The sequence below is a fragment of the Antechinus flavipes genome, chromosome 5, assembly GCF_016432865.1.
Source record: "Antechinus flavipes isolate AdamAnt ecotype Samford, QLD, Australia chromosome 5, AdamAnt_v2, whole genome shotgun sequence".
Lineage (NCBI taxonomy): Eukaryota > Metazoa > Chordata > Mammalia > Dasyuromorphia > Dasyuridae > Antechinus > Antechinus flavipes.
In genome coordinates, this window is record NC_067402.1 from 285,780,108 (window position 1) to 285,796,439 (window position 16,332).

Below are 16,332 nucleotides of genomic sequence, written 5' to 3' on the forward strand. Positions count from 1 at the left end.
AGGGGTGGGGCACGGGACAAGTAATTCCCCAAATCCTTCCAGTTTCTTAAAAATAAGACCGAATTAGCGTTCACAAATAAACTTCTTCCCTCTCATCTGGGAAACCAGATCAGGAGAGCCCCCAAATTACTTCTCCATTCATTCGGAGCAGGAAGAGACCACACATCCTTCCCTGCTTCCCTTCTCTAACGGGGTGGGGTGCAGAAGCTGGGTTCCTTTACCTTTTTCTTTCAAGGTCATCCCTTTCTTGATGAATTTCCTCCTCCTTTACTTAATACCCTTCTCCTTGATGGGGCTGATTCATGGCGTAGATTGGGACCAAGGAGGATGGGGGAAACTTCCTGAAAACTTTGCTGGGGAGGATATCCTTCTCTGCTTAGTGAGATGAGGGCAGCTCTGGGACAGTGAAGAAGAAAGCAGGACAATGGGGATATGGGGAAGGTGAAGGAATAGCTACTCTATTTAGGTGTGGTCTATTTCCTGCCCTAGGAATTTCCCCCTTCAGATGGACTCTTTGGAAACCAAGGGGATGACTCTCATCCAGACCAAAATATGGTCGCCAGCCTCTGTCCTCAATATCATTTCATTCTGAAGCTATTTTTCTATTCTTCTCTCAATCTCCCCACCACACTACTCCACTTCCATCCCCTGTGGGACAGATTTTTTTTTTTGGGGGGGGGGGTTGGACGTGGGGGAAAAGACAGCCTTCCCTTCCCTCTTCACCCTTGCCCAAGTGTCAGGATACATTTGATGTCAACCTAAAATGGTATTGGGATAGAAAAATTGGGAAAATATGGATTCCAGTTCTGATTCTATTACTCAAAGCTCCCAGTGAATTGGAAAAGGTCATTTCTTGCTTCTTTAATTCTCAGTTCTTGATGTATAAAATGAGGAATGGACTGCATCAATCATCTAGGCTACTTCTTCATTTAACAGATGGAGAAACTGAGGCCCAGAAACATGAAAGGGCCAGGTTTCAGAACTGGGATGACTCCCATTTCAGTAACTAGCCTGGGGAGACAATGGTTTTCGAGAACCTTCCTAAAGGGTGGTCCCACTTTGATTGGAAGCTCTTTGCCCCCTCAACCCCAGCCAGCCCTAACCTTGCTGTGCTTGGTCTCTTCAGGGAATGGTTGCCACTAACTTGGAACTCCAACCTGGATCTTGTGTAAAAATAGTGGGAGATATACCGCCTGATGCCAAGTGGTAAGTGGCAGATGGGAAGTCTGAGACTAGGTAATGAAGTCCTAAAGTGGGTCCCTGAACTCTGTCTAGCTCTGTCACCCTCCTCCCCCTCTGCAGGAGCTAGGTAGGCAGGAGGTGTGGTTTGGCCAGTCTAGAAGCTGCAGTGGACTTGTGCTTGGGTGGGACTTTGAGGGCTGCCGTAGGAAAGGGTGGGGCAATACAGAAAGCAGCATCTTCTAGAATAAATCACTTCCTGCCAAGTCCTTGCAGGGCCCTGGGTTCCTTCTTTCCAGTCCCTCTCCCCAGCCATTGAGAAGTTAAGCAATATAATGCTGTGAATTACAAAGATGATTTGAAGGGTATTTGGAGTTGCACCATCTTGGGATCAAGAAGATTCCTGATTCTGACTAAGAATCCCCCATAAGTTTTCTTCTTTTGAAGGGGAGAAGTCTACTGCTTAGCAAGAGCTTCTGAAAAGCTGACTCAAACCTAGGGACATGGGCGATATTACCCAGGGACATGGGCGATGTTACCCAGGGACATGGGCGATATTACCCAGGGACATGGGCAATGTTACCCAGGAACATGGGCGATATTACCCAGGGATATGGGTGATATTACCCAGAGACATGGGCGGTATTACCCAGGGACCTGCTCATTCCTTTTATGAATTGTGATGAATTTATCTTGAGATAAATAAGGCAAGATGCTCACCCTATAGAAATGGACAATTTAATTGGGATATGGAGAGAGATCTATATGAATAATCATTAATAATTCATTTAGCAGGTTTTTTAAAAAGGTTTGCAAAGTCTTTTCCTTATAACTCTTAGAGTGATCATCTATCACAGAATATCTGAGCTTGGAGGGGCCTTGGAAGATATCTCATACAACCTTTTTTTTTTTTTTTTTTTTTGGGGGGGGGGGATGAAAGCAAACTGAGCCTCAGGAAGAAGTGACTTATTCAAGGTGACACAGAGAATGAGTCAGTAGCTTAGCTGATTTGTCCTCTACACCACTCATTTTCACTGGCTCCCAGCCCACTCTGCTGCCACATAACCTCAGCAGACACCAGATGATGATGCTATGACAGCAGCTTATATTGAATACTGTAGGAATTTAGAGGAGAGAAAGGTTCCTGGGAGCTGGGTAATCAAGGGAGGCTTCCTGGAAGAAGAGGGACTCAGAGCTCAAGCTTCACTAAAAAGAAGGAAAGCTGTTCCATCCAGAGAAGGTTTCTCTTCCACCCACCCTCCAACACACACACAATACAATCGGACAAACATTAAATAGATAGAAGAGTGCCTTGTTGTGTTTGAGGAGGGACTTCTGAGAACATTCCCCAGGGAAGTGCTGGTAAATATTTAGTAAAGAGCTTGTGAGGGGGGAGGGATGTTTACATTATTTTTACATTTTTTAGGTATTTTAATAGTATTTTATTTTTTTCAATAATATACAAAGATCGTTTTTGACATTCATTTTTATAAGATTGTGAGCTCCAAGACAATCTTTTACGTTTAATGTTCATTCTTATCATTTTTCTCCATCACTTTCTTAAATCCAGTCAATGAAAAAAACAATAAATTCAAATCCCGATTTGTAGTCTTTACCAGTTTTCAACATGTTAATACTCGTACCAGATTCAACCAAGGGTGAGAACGACATTATGCTTGACCCTTGTTTAGAAGCAACAAACTGGTTTTACCTCAGTTTACCTCAGTCCTCCAAGTGACGGGTTCTTGTCTCAGAATCAGGAAAATCTTTCTTAACAGAAACTCCCTCGTAGCTGGAATAAGTAGGCAGTGAGCTCCCTGTCTCTGGAGCTAGTATAATGTGTGCAATGGTGACTTGTTGGACAGGAAGGGCTCCTGCAGAATAGCTGTGGTCCTTTGGGTTCAGGTTGCCTGAAAGTCCCTTTGGAGTTCTTCTAGCTCAAGGATTCTCCGAATGGGGGTTTCCAAGGCTCTAGGTCCTGATGCTCCTGATGACAATGTGTTCTTGATTCACAGCTTTAGGTTCAACCTAGGCAAGGATGAACTTAACCTTGCCTTGCACTTCAATCCACGCTTCAACGCCTGTGATGATACCAACACTGTCGTCTGCAACTCCAGGCAGGAAGGCTCGTGGGGCGCAGAACAAAGGGAGAATAACTTCCCCTTTCTGCCGGGAACCACGGCGGAGGTGAGACCCAGAATCAGAGCAGGGAATGTTCCACCTGGAAAGGCTCCAAGAGATGATGTCATCAACCCCTTGTGTTAGACAGAAGAGCCTTGAAAACAGGCTCCGATGAGGAAAAGATGAAAAGCTAGAGGAGAGAAAGGGGCCAATAGGTCTTCACAGGTCAGCGGCAAGAAGGACAGCATCCTTTAAGTTGGGGAGGGAAGGGTAAGAGGAAAGGAAGAGTATTGTGAGGGCTTATGGTCCCGACAGGACTAGAGAAATCACCAGGGTGATCCAAGGGACAAATGAGGATCCTTGGTTTAAAACTGGAACTTCCAGGGCAATCTATTCTGACACTCTCATTTTAAAGAAGGGGAAACTGAGGCACAGAATTAAAAAAAATGAATTGTCCAGAGTCAGAGTATCATTTGGTAAATGTCTTGAAGTGGAATTTGAACCCGAACTCAGGGTTCTGTGTTCAGTTTCTTCCTCCTTCTCCCCATTTAGGTTTGCATGCTTTTTGAAACGGCTCAATTTACTGTGAAGCTGCCTGATGGCAATCAGATCACTTTCCCCAATCGGCTGAACCTAGAAACAATCAACTTTTTGCAAGTCAATGGTGACTTCAAGCTCAAATCAGTGACCTTCGAATGAATCCTACAATCAAGTCAGCTTCAGACCCCATTCTTGACTCTTGGGGCTCTCTAATACTAATAAAAGTGCTGATGATGATAACAGTTGACATTGTCTGCTCTTATGGTCTGGGGGGTAGAGGGCTTGGTTTGGAGTTGGGAAGGGTGGCTGAGCGATCCTGGAAATGTCCTTTCACTATGATGGCACTTTGATGAATCTCTAGGGCGGGGTTCTTCACCTGGGGTCCATGGGTAATTTTCAGATGGGAAAAAAAAATCATCTGTGTTATTACTAACTTTTGGTTTTCCTAGTATTACTATGCATTTAAAATATATTTAAAATATTATTCAAATTGTTATTACATTACTTCCCTTTTAAATGGATAAGGTCATACTGAATTTGGAACTCAATTTTAAAAATGAATGTTAAAAATACATTTTTAAAAACCTTCACAGAATGAAAAAAAAAAATAACATAAATACTATTGTATTGTTGTGAAAAGGAGTCCTTGGGCTTGCTCAAACCGTCAGGAGCTCAGACTAAACCTCCAATAAAGGTGACAAGCATTTAGGAGCTTCCACAATCCCTGATTAGCAATGGGGAAGGGATTTCTCAGAGTAGTAGCTGCAGGAGAACTTCTGTGTATTAGGGAGAGAGGGGACCAGACCACAACCACTGGACAAGCCCACCTGCTGGAAAACTGCTGAATCTAAATCAGTGAAGCCCCGTGCCCCAGGTAAGGAAGCTCAGAGAGGTCTGCAGGTCAGATGGGAGGAGAGTGGGAAGATATTCCCTGTTCTGGAATCATAGGAATTGGATTTGAATTTGACCTCTAACCCTCACTCTCTAGATGATTTTGAAGAAGCCTTTGGGCCTCAATTTTCTCAGGGATAAAATAAGAGCTTGGTATGCTCTATGGCCCGAGTCATTCCCCAGCCTCAGTTTCCTCCTCTGTAAAATGAGGAAATTGGACTGGAAGGCCTTCTCCGAGCCTCTGATCTCTGCTCTCCTCTCCTGAAATAAAATAAATTCCTTGAATGCCTCATACATTCATGTGTCAACACCCTGAACTCTGAGCCTCAGGCCTTTTACATGCTTTGACTCTTTAAAGCACCAGATCCCCGATTTAGGACCAAAATGGAGCTCACTGTCCTGCTCCAAGGAAGGAACACCCACCTAGCAAATGCCTGAATTGGAATTTTAATCCAGACCTTCCTGACTCCAAGCTCTGCAGCCTGTCCACTATGAATCAGAAAAGCTGCCTGTGGATCCCCCTTCCCAAACATTGTAGCTAGGTGGCCATAGACCCTTCACTCAACCTTTCTGGCCTTCAATTTCCTCATCACAAAGAGTATAATGGAACTTCCTGGCTATTTATTGAATTAAGATTATTATTTTTTTATTAACTTTTTATTGATAGAACCCATGCCAGGGTAATTTTTTTTTTTACAGCATTATCCCTTGCATTCACTTCTGTTCCGATTTTTCCCCTCCCTCCCTCCACCCCCTCCTCCAGATGGCAAGCAGTCCTTTACATGTTGAATAGGTTACAGTATATCCTAGATACAATATATGTGTGCAGAACTGAACAATATCAATAAAAAATGATGGAAGCTCAACAGTTTGGGGACAGAAAAATAGGAAAAATCTAAAATTGTTAACTAAGTTATTGGGAGTTACTGTCATCATGTTAAACCTAAAATTGGTCATTATCTATTTCTCATTATCTCATTATTTTGTAAGTCTTCCTTCTTAAAAGTATCGAGTCCCTATTCCTATGCTTATCTTACCTCTCTAGTTAATCTGGGGACAGACCTCATAGCAAAGACATTTTACTCAAATTCACAAAAACAACAAAATGTACCCCTCCCCTAAAACCTGGCACGCCCCCTCCAAAAACAGCAGTGGGAGGAGTAGAGGTACATAGATTACAACTAAAGATACATAAGATACAATTTGCACCATACCTCTGAGAATAGATCTTTAGTCTCTATTGCCTCATTTCTATTGTTCAGCTGATAACCTGACCTAAAACTCTTGAATCTCAGAAATGAAAGAAAACCACCAAGTTTGTATTTAGGTCAAGATTTTCACTAAAGTCTCCTAGCTCCAAGGCCGGGGGGGTTCCTTTCCCCTGTAATATTTTTTTCCACTTGTAATATTGCTTTCCACTGTAATATTCTGCCTCTAGTTATTCTTTTTTTTTTTTTTTTAGCTTGAAGTCTTTTATTTTTTTTAATAACTTTTTATTGACAGAACCCATGCCAGGGTAATTTTTTACAGCATTATCCCTTGCACTCGCTTCTGTTCTGAGTTTTTCCCTCCCTCCCTCCATCCCCTCCCCCAGATGGCAAGCAGTCCTTTACATGTTAAATAGGTTACAGTATATCCTAGATACAATATATATGTTTGCAGAACCGAACAGTTCTCTTGTTGCACAGGGAGAATTGAATTCAGAAGGTAGAAATAACCTGGGAAGAAAAACAAAAATGCAAGCAGTTTATATTCATTTCCCAGTGTTCTTTCTTTGGGTGGAGCTGCTTCTGTCCATCTTTGATCTGAATTAAGTCTCTTTATTGAAGAGATCCACTTCCATCAGAATATATCCTCAAACAGTATCGTTGTTGAGATATATAATGATCTCCTGGTTCTGCTCGTTTCACTTAGCATCAGTTCATCTAAGTCTCGCCAGTCCTCTCTGTATTCATCCTGCTGGTCATTCCTTACAGAACAATAATATTCCATAACATTCATATACCAAAATTTACTCAACCATTCTCCAATTGATGGGCATCCATTCATTTTCCAGCTTCTAGCCACTACAAACAGGGCTGCCACCAACATTTTGGCACATACAGGTCCCTTTCCTTTCTTTAGTATCTCTTTGGGGTATAAGTCCAGTAGAAACACTGCTGGATCAAAGGGTATGCACAGTTTGATAATTTTTTGAGCATAATTCCAAATTGTTCTCCAGAATGGCTGGATGTGTTCACAATTCCACCAACAATGTATCAGTGCCCCTGTTTTCCCACATCCCCTCCAACATTCCACATTATCTTTCCCTGTCATTCTAGCCAATCTGACAGGTGTGTAGTGGGATCTCAGAGTTGTCGAATTAAGATTATTATGATGAAGGTGATATAAAAAGAGCAAGGGGAGTTCTTATAATTGAGAGTCAGGAGAACTGGGTTTGAAATCCTGGCTCTGTCCTTTACTGCCTGTAGAGATCCTTCCCAGGGCAGCAATATTCTCTATAATACCTGAGATAAGCCATTGCTTGAGTATCATTAATGATGGGCATCTTGAAGCAGTTCCATCTCCAGGCAGCTTTGATTTTGAACAATTTTCTTATTTTGAGGCAGATCCAGTCTCCCCGTATATCCCACAGACAGTAATGACCAATTTTAGGTTTAACATGATAACTCCCAATAACTTAGTTAACAATTTTAGATTTTTCCTATTTTTTTGTCCCCAAATTGTTGAGCTTTGGAAGTTCTCAGGGAGGATTTCCATTCTCTTAAACATTTTTTCCTTTTGTTTTAGGGAGAAAGCAAAATAATTTTTAAAATTGAGATAGAACAGATTTTTAAATGGACTGAACTTTAGTTCATGGGATTCCCTAAAATTCTAATTAAATGTTCCAAAGTGAATTGCCTTGGTTATTTTTGAATTCACACAAACCATTTCTCTTTTGTGAGCCAGGAAAAGGTTAAGGTGCCTGTTTTTTACTCAAAAAACCCCTGAAGTCTGACTCTAGATAACTCAAAAGCAGGTTGTTTGTTGCCAGAGTTTTAAAAGTAGCAGTGAACTGCTTTTCTGTTTTCCTAAAGTTCTCAAACTCTTAACTCTTCTGTTAACAGAGTCCATACAATTTATGTATTCCTTTAGTGAGCTTTGATTAGAGTTCCTTTAAAACTGCTTTTCTGGGACAGCTAGGTGGTGTAGTGGATAGAGCACCACCCCTGCAGTCAGGAGGACCCGAGTTCAAATCTAGTCTCAGACACTTAACACTTCCTAGCTATGTGACTCTGGGCAAGTCACTTAACCCCAATTGCCTCAGCAAAAAAAAAATAAATAACTAAAGTTGCTTTTCCTATCATATCTCAAATAACAAATTTCACTGAACTATGTATATTATTTTTCTCTTCTTCCCACTCCTTTGTCCATGTATCCCTGCTGCAGTTGGGGAATGAGGGAAGAGGGAAGAAAGAAAAAGAGACTCTCCCAGGATCATCTACGTACTATTCTCCTAGTCCTGGGGAGGCCTTAATTTAGTTGAATTTGCTTAATTGAGTTTACACACACACAAATCATTTATCTCAACATTGGCATTGCATATTGCTCACATGTAAAAATCATATAAAGTTATCAAATATAAAACAATTGTATCTAATAAAGCACTTAATATTCATTGAACATTTGTTTATGCTAAGTACTTTTGTACAAAAATCATGTGATCTTCACAAAAACAGTCATTATTTCTGTTTACAAATCAGAAAATTGGGTAGAAATAAAAATAATTTGCCATAAATTACATAGCTAATACATTTTTGTAACTGAAATAGAGAATGGTGGGCTTACCAAAAGCACAGGCTTTCTCACCTCACCAGCCATGCTGGGTGCTGACAGGAGTGCACTCGGCTTCTTCCCAGGCAGTTGTTGGACAGAATCTGCTGAAGGCTGGGGAAACGTGCCACAATCTCCCTTTGATGGTAATTTCAGGTGCCTGGGCTCAGGGAATGCTAACTATAGAGTCTGACCCTTATTTCATCCCCACTTTCCAAGCTAGGTTGGGGAGGTATTTGGACAAGGTCCCCATGGCTGTTACTGCTTACTCCATTCTACAGGGGGGCAGAATTTGAGTTTCATTACTATTCTTCAGCCAGGAATTTTATTTTATTTTTTGGGGGGCTGAGGCAATTGGAGTTAAGTGACTTGCCCACGGTCACAGCCAGGAAGTGTTAAGTATCTGAGGTCTGATTTGAACTCAGGTCCTCCTGACTTCAGGGCTGATGCTCTATCTTGCGCCACCTAGCTGTCCCAACAATTTCTTTTCCTAATCTTATCTGAGATGAGAGGGGTTAGCAAGCAGGGGTCCTCAAACTACGGCCCGCGGGCCAGATGCAGCAGCTGAGGACGATTATCCCCTTCACCCAGGCTATGAAGTTTCTTTATTTAAAGGCCCACGAAACAAAATTTTTGTTTTTACTATAGTCCAGCCCTCCAACAGTCTGAGGGACAGTAAACTGGCTCCCTATTTTAAAAGTTTGAGGACCCCTGATTATAGAGGGATTTGGGCTAGTTAGCAATCTTTACAATTGATATGCACTCAGGACTCCAGGGAGTGGAGCAAGCTGAATGATCAGGACTGTGGAGAGGGTCCCTTAGTACTTTCTGCAGTGCTTTGCCAATGGAGAAGAAGGAGACTCCAGATAAGATAGAAGTCAAAGAAAGGTGAGCAAAAAGTTGCTATTTACCTAGTTGTTGGTGATGTTGATGGGTTTTTTTTCTGTCTAGGATGACTGATTGCTAAATTTCTTAATCATTTCTCGCAAAACCTTGAGAATCTGCTAAGATGTTGTTTTAGCAGTTAAATTTAACCCCAGAGCTGGAGTCCACAGGAAAAACTTTTTTCCCTTTTAAGGTGGGAGTCAAAGATGTTCAGAAAGCTTTCCAGACACCAAAATCTAACTCACAGAACAAACATGACACAGACATTCTGCACAAAGACACAGACACAGAATACAGACAAAAATGGCATGGAAGAGGACTGTCCCATCTTTGCCCAAAACTATAAACTTAAAAAATAAAAACAAGTACTGAGTTATTAATATGGTGCAAACACAAACCATTCTTTTTTAACTTTTAAATTGTTTTCTTTTTTAAAGCTTTTTATTTTTGCAACATATGTGTAATGGGCTGAGGCTTGAGTTGATACACTGAGGTCCCAAGCACGTGAGGCTAAATAGTAATTGGACCATACTCTATTAATATATATGCTTGGAGAAAGATTGGCCCCTGCCCACTCTTTGTGCAAGTCCTGATGTGTTGTATAGGAAAGTTTTTGGTGGGTGGAGGCAAGAGAGTGGAAAGGGAAGCAGAAGGAGAGACTGCTGGCTGGTGTCTTGACACAGCTGCTCGCATTGCTATCGTGATGGCCCTTCATCTCCAATCCCCCTCTGCTAGCTGGCTTCCTGTCGCAGCTGCCCATATTGCTACCACAATCCTTTTTCACCTCTTCACTTCAATAAAGATTGAAGATTTTCCCCTTAACCTGAATTCCTGACTCCGGCTGATTTTAAATAAGCGTGGTCATCACATTTGGCGCCCAAGCGTGGGAACCAAGGATCCTACTTTCACTGAAGAAGTCTCCAGTGACCAGAACTTAGGTGAGTATAATAGACTAAACCAGTAACCTTTTTTGGCTGAAATGGGACAGATCCTAGCTAAAGATTCTCCATCCCCCACCCCACCTCCCCACCCCCACCCCCACCCTGGAGTGGCGCTATAGAAAGCTTGGTTAAGCTGATAGAAGATCAAGGGCTACTTATAACTTGGGAACAGATAGCTAGACTTCTTGGTATATTAAAACGCACCTCCCCTTGGTTCTTAGAGGAAGAGCAAATCTCTCCAGATAATTGGGCATTAATTGGGCAATAGCTCTTCGCATATTACAACGAAAACGGTCCTCATTCAATTTCCATCGAGGCATTCTATTTATACAATATAATACAGTTAGCCTTAAGAAACCGTGTAAGTTCTAGAAGAAAAGGAAAAAACTCTAGGAATAGCCAAATGACCATATCCCCACAGGACATGGAGACTTAAGTGAGGCTCAAGGGTGTGGTGAATCTGAGGCAGCTTCAGTACCACCTAAGGAGCAAGTAATTGACTCCCCTCCATTAATTCCACCCTCCGGGATGGAGGGAGGAGGGGTAGTGGGGGTGGGGGGGCAGTGACAGCACCAGCACCTCCCCCCAGCATCCAGCCGCTCCTATGACTAGATTGCAAAAGGGACTTATTAAGGCCAAAGCGGAAGGGAGAAATGTACTAGAATTTCAACACCACATTTTTCTTGAAATTCAACAGTTTAATTCTTCAGGTCAAGAAAGTAGAAAATGCGCTCCTTTTGATATAGAAATCCTCAAAGACCTGAAAAAGGCTTGCACTCTTTATGGGGCTACATCAGCTTATGTTAAAATGCTATTACAGAATTTGGCTTTTGAAATCTTGACCCCTAATGACTGGAAATCTATAGCAAGGATATCCCTAGAACCTGGACAAAACTACTTGAGGCTTTCTGAATGTAGTGAGCTCTGTAGGATACAAGCCCAAGAAAATAATCAAAGTGGAGTTCATGCTGCAATCACCTGTGACCTACTAACAGGTGTAGGTTCCTATGCAGACGTCGCAGTACAGATTAATTATTCCATAGCAGCATATGAGCAAATTGCTGCTAATGCTATCAAAGCGTGGGCTTCTCTCCACAATAAAGATGACAAGGGTGGGACCTTCACAAAAATAACACAAGGGCCAAATGAACCCTTTGCTGACTTTGTGGGACTTTTGCAGACAGCTATCACAAGAAGAAATGGGGAAAATGCAGTAACAGACATTTTGATAAGGCAACTTGCTAAGGAAAATGCTAATGAGGTTTGCAGAAGAATTATACTAGGATTGCACAAGGATGCTCCTTTAGAGGAGCTTATAAGACGCTGTGCCACAGTGGACACAGATGCCTTTTATAGCCAGGCTATGATGCAGACTTCCCAAAATCCAAACATGGAGACAGGGTCCTTCTTGGCAAAGGAATTCTAGAGATACTTTCGGTGTGGAAAAGTGGACATTTGAGAGCTCATTGTAGCTATGGAGATAAAACGAGAAGACAAGGTGAGAGAATAAAACCCAAAACCCCATGTCCAAAATGTAACCCAGGCTTTCACTGGGCCTCTGAATGTAGATTAACTCAGAGAAATGAGAGGCAGGGCCCAGCTCCAAGGTATCAATCAAAAGATAGGTGGGGCATGATAGCAACTGAGGTTACACCCAGAGTCTTTAGAAATTCAGGACTCTAATGTCATCAACCAACAGAAAAGCAATCAGGATTACAGCTGGGGAGGTTACAGGCCTTTTAACACAACAGGGCAGTGTCCAGTGCAAACAGTTCCACTATTTTTAGATTATCGCAGGGTGATATAGAGAGATCCAGAAAGTAGTAAATAGAAGGGAATTAAATAGGTTAACTGCTTGGGAAAGAGGGTTTGCTTGTATTTTTACAGGAGGAGAAAGAATCAGATGGGTGCCAACGAGCCATATTCACCTTGTCCATCACAGAGAGACAGAGCAGACCCTTGAAACAAAGGAGAAGACCCAAGAAATATTGGGTGATTCTGTTGCTGATTGTGCTCACCATTGATGAAACTTTGGATCCCTTCTAGGAGTTTGTTTAGTTATCCAAATCCTAATAGGATTCTTTCTCGCAATACACTACACCTCTGATACACTCACCGCCTTCTCCTCCGTAGCCCACATCTGCCGAGACGTTAACTACGGATGGCTAATTCGCAACCTCCATGCTAACGGAGCTTCAATATTTTTCATATGCCTCTTTCTCCATGTAGGCCGAGGTATTTATTATGGATCATATCTCTACAAAGAAACATGAAATATTGGAGTTATTCTACTTTTAACCGTAATAGCAACAGCATTTGTAGGATATGTCCTCCTATGAGGCCAAATATCATTTTGAGGAGCCACTGTCATCACTAACCTTTTATCAGCTATCCCTTATATCGGAACCACTCTAGCCGAATGAATCTGAGGTGGTTTCGCAGTAGACAAAGCCACACTAACCCGATTTTTCGCATTCCACTTCATCCTCCCATTCATCGTTATAGCTATCGTTCACCTCCTTTTTCTGCACGAAACAGGATCCAACAACCCCTCAGGTATCAACCCTGACTCAGATAAAATCCCCTTCCACCCTTACTACACCATCAAAGACTAGTATTCCTATTCCTCATCCTCCTCCTATTAGCCCTATTCTCCCCCGACTCACTTGGAGACCCCGACAACTTTTCACCAGCTAATCCACTCAACACCCCACCACATATTAAACCAGAGTGATATTTCTTATTCGCCTATGCAATTCTCCGATCAATCCCAAACAAATTAGGAGGTGTCCTCGCCCTATTAGCCTCTATCCTAATTCTCCTAATTATCCCCCTACTACATACAGCCAACCAACGAAGCATAATATTTCGACCAGTTTCACAAACCTTATTCTGAATTCTCACCGCCAACTTAATTACACTCACATGAATCGGAGGACAACCCGTAGAGCAACCCTTCATTATAAACAGCGTGGCAGTTATGGCATTTAACTCATGGACATAGAAAATTGTTGGATTTCAAAACCCTCAGGAATCATTGGATTCTCTGAGACATGATAAGATTGTTGTAGAACTTGAAAACCCTCAGGAATCATTGGATTCTTTGAGACATAAGACTTGAAAGCCCTCAGGAATCATTGGATTTTCTGAGAAATGATAAGACTATTACAGGACTTCAAAATCTGCTGGAATCATTGGATTCCCTAACACATAAAAAGACTTTTGCAGGACTTCAAAAACTTGGGGGGGGATCATTGGATTTCCTGATATGTGAAGCAATGGACAATAGATTGGTTTTGGACTATCTCTTGGCTGCTGAAGAAGGCGTATGTGTGACTGCTGTTTACATACTCTCCTTCTAGGACTTCTGGCAATCTTTTACAACACCATGTTGATTTATATTGTTTGTTATACTGTTACTTGTGTGCACAATTCATGTTTGTTATACCACATCAAGCCTGCATTGACTGTGGGGAGAGTCATCACTAATAGCCTCTGTGTTATTGCTGTGTGCTTGTGTAATACCTCCCATGTTGATGGGTTTGTGCATACCTGTTTCTAATAAGACCCTTCAGCCCAGAGACCCTCTAGCAACCCCCACTTCCCTTTGGTGCTTTTCATCTCCCTTCCTGAGATGTCAGGGAGGGCGTGATTATCTCCTTTTTAGTGTTTTCACCTCCCTTCCTGAGAAGTCAGGGGGGTCGTGATCACCTCCTTTTTGGTGCTTTCACCTCCTTTCCTGAGAAGTCAGGGAGGGTGTGATCACCCCACTTTGGGGGCTCTGACCTCCCTGAGGAGTCAGGGATGGCATGACCACCTGTGTTCTAAAACAAAAGAAAGCAGGAGATGTAATGGGCTGAGGCTTGAGTTGATGCACTGAGGTCCCAAGCACGTGAGGCTAAATAATAATTGGACCATACTCTATTAATATATATGCTTGGAGAAAGACTGGCCCCCACCCACTCTTTGTGCAAGTCCTATGTGTTGTATAGGAAATGACGTTTTTGGTGGGTGGAGGCAAGGGAGTGGAAAGGGAAGAGGAAGGAGAGACTGCTGGCTGGTGTCTTGACACAGCTGCTCGCATTGCTTTCACTAAGGCCCTTCATCTCCAATCCCCCTCTGCTAGCTGGCTTCCTGTCACAGCTGCCCATATTGCTATCACAATCCTTTTTCACCTCTTCACTTCAATAAAGATTGAAGATTTTTCCCTTAACCTGAATTCCTGACTCCGGCTGATTTTAAATATGCAGTCATCACACATATGCACGTACAATTTTTCAGCATTGACCCTTATATAGCCTTGTGTTTCAGATTTTCCCCTTCTTCCTCCCACCTCTACCCCTAGATGGCAAATAATCCAATATATGTTAAAATATATATTAAATTCAATATATGTAAACATATTTATACAATTCTCTTGTTGCACAAGAAAAATCAGATCAAAAAGGAAAGAAAATGAGTAAGAAAACAAGTAAACTATTAAAAAGAGTGAGAATGTTATGTTGTGATCTACATTCAGTTCCCATAGCTCTCTCTCTGGGTGTAGATGGCTCTAGAGCTTCATCACAAGATCACTGGAACTGGCATCACTCATCTCATTGTTGGAAAGAGTCATGTTCAACAGAATTGATCATCGCATAGTCTTGTTGTTGCCGTGTACAATGATCTCCTGGTTCTGCTCATTTCACTCAGCATCAGTTCATGTCAGTCTCTCCAGAGCTCTCTGAAATCATTCTGCTGATCACTTCTTACAAAATAATAATATTCCATAACATTCATATACCATAATTTATTCAGCCATTCTTCAACCGATGGACATTCAGTCAGATAAACCCTTCTTTTAAACAATAGAAACAATTAATGGTAAAGAAATCTCATTTAATCAATAAGGGTCCAGTAATGGCGATGGGGGGAGAGGGGGACTTTTTCAGTGTTATTAATCGCATAAACAGCATATTAGCTATCTGAAAAAATGTTGAGATTCTTGAACAGTATACAGTACATTAATAATTGCATATAACTCATTCTGCCGTGTAGATTCAAACAGGGTGTTAAAAACATATTAGGTAGTAGGTAGAATAGATAAAAAGGTGAAATGTTTATTAATAGTGTCTGTAAATATCTACTGCTTGTAGATGATCCTCAGTTTCCTTAGTTGTTTTTTTTTTTGAATTGGGGTTAGAATCTTAAAATTTTGAATAATTTTGTCAATTCAAATATTTATTCAATTAATATTCCCAATAATTTTTGATAATCATTTAGAATAACTAAAGTATCTCTTCTAATTTCTATTTTAAAATTGGCCTAGAATCAGTTGTAGGTTGTATCCAGAGCTCCTCTTTTCCTGTACTCATACAAAATTTACTACTCCAGAATTTTTTATATTCTTTTCCTACTCTTTTGTAAGGTATTATTAGTAAATGTGCTATCTATCCTCTCTCCATTTTTTATTATTAAATATCCTGGTGAGGAGCGGCATAGCTCCTAAAAATTTCCCCTAAAAAATCAGAATCTACTACTCCATGTGCAACCATCAGCCATAGCAACAGTTGTGAACTATGTCCTAGAATGAGACCTAGAGTACTAGAAGCAGGACGATCCAAGACTCCACTGTGGAGAGAACATATTCTCGTATTGTCAGTAATTTGTATGACAGCGAAGGGGACAAATGAAGGCCGTCAATTTCCCAAGTAGCATGTGTTAAATCTTGTACTGTCAAAAAGTCGGATTTAAGGTATTGTTTGCAGGCACTGCTTGAGGGGGAAAAAGGGAAAATGCAGCTCCCATTGTTTGACAGGACCAGAATTGGCCCATGAAATAGTTTCCTGAAATCAGATTACCTTCCTTATCATTCTGAGAGGGACATTTAGAAGTCCAATATCTGCCCTTCCTGCATTACATTAAAAGTTTATTAGCATTTTCAAGGGCAAGTGTCTCAATAAAATTTAAGCTGCCTCCCCAT

At 41.5% G+C, this 16,332-nt stretch overlaps 1 protein-coding gene across 1 annotated transcript in view; it reads left to right on the plus strand.

Moving 5' to 3' along the window:
* Positions 1-4,082, plus strand: part of LGALS1 (galectin 1) — a 4,790-nt gene extending 708 nt beyond the window's left edge. The window contains exons 2-4 of the mRNA XM_051961876.1: positions 1,127-1,206; positions 3,195-3,366; positions 3,853-4,082. Coding sequence (XP_051817836.1) covers positions 1,127-1,206; positions 3,195-3,366; positions 3,853-3,999 — 399 coding nt within the window. The 3' untranslated portion in view covers positions 4,000-4,082. The remainder of the gene's footprint in view (positions 1-1,126; positions 1,207-3,194; positions 3,367-3,852) is intronic.
* The last annotated feature ends 12,250 nt before the right edge of the window (positions 4,083-16,332 follow it).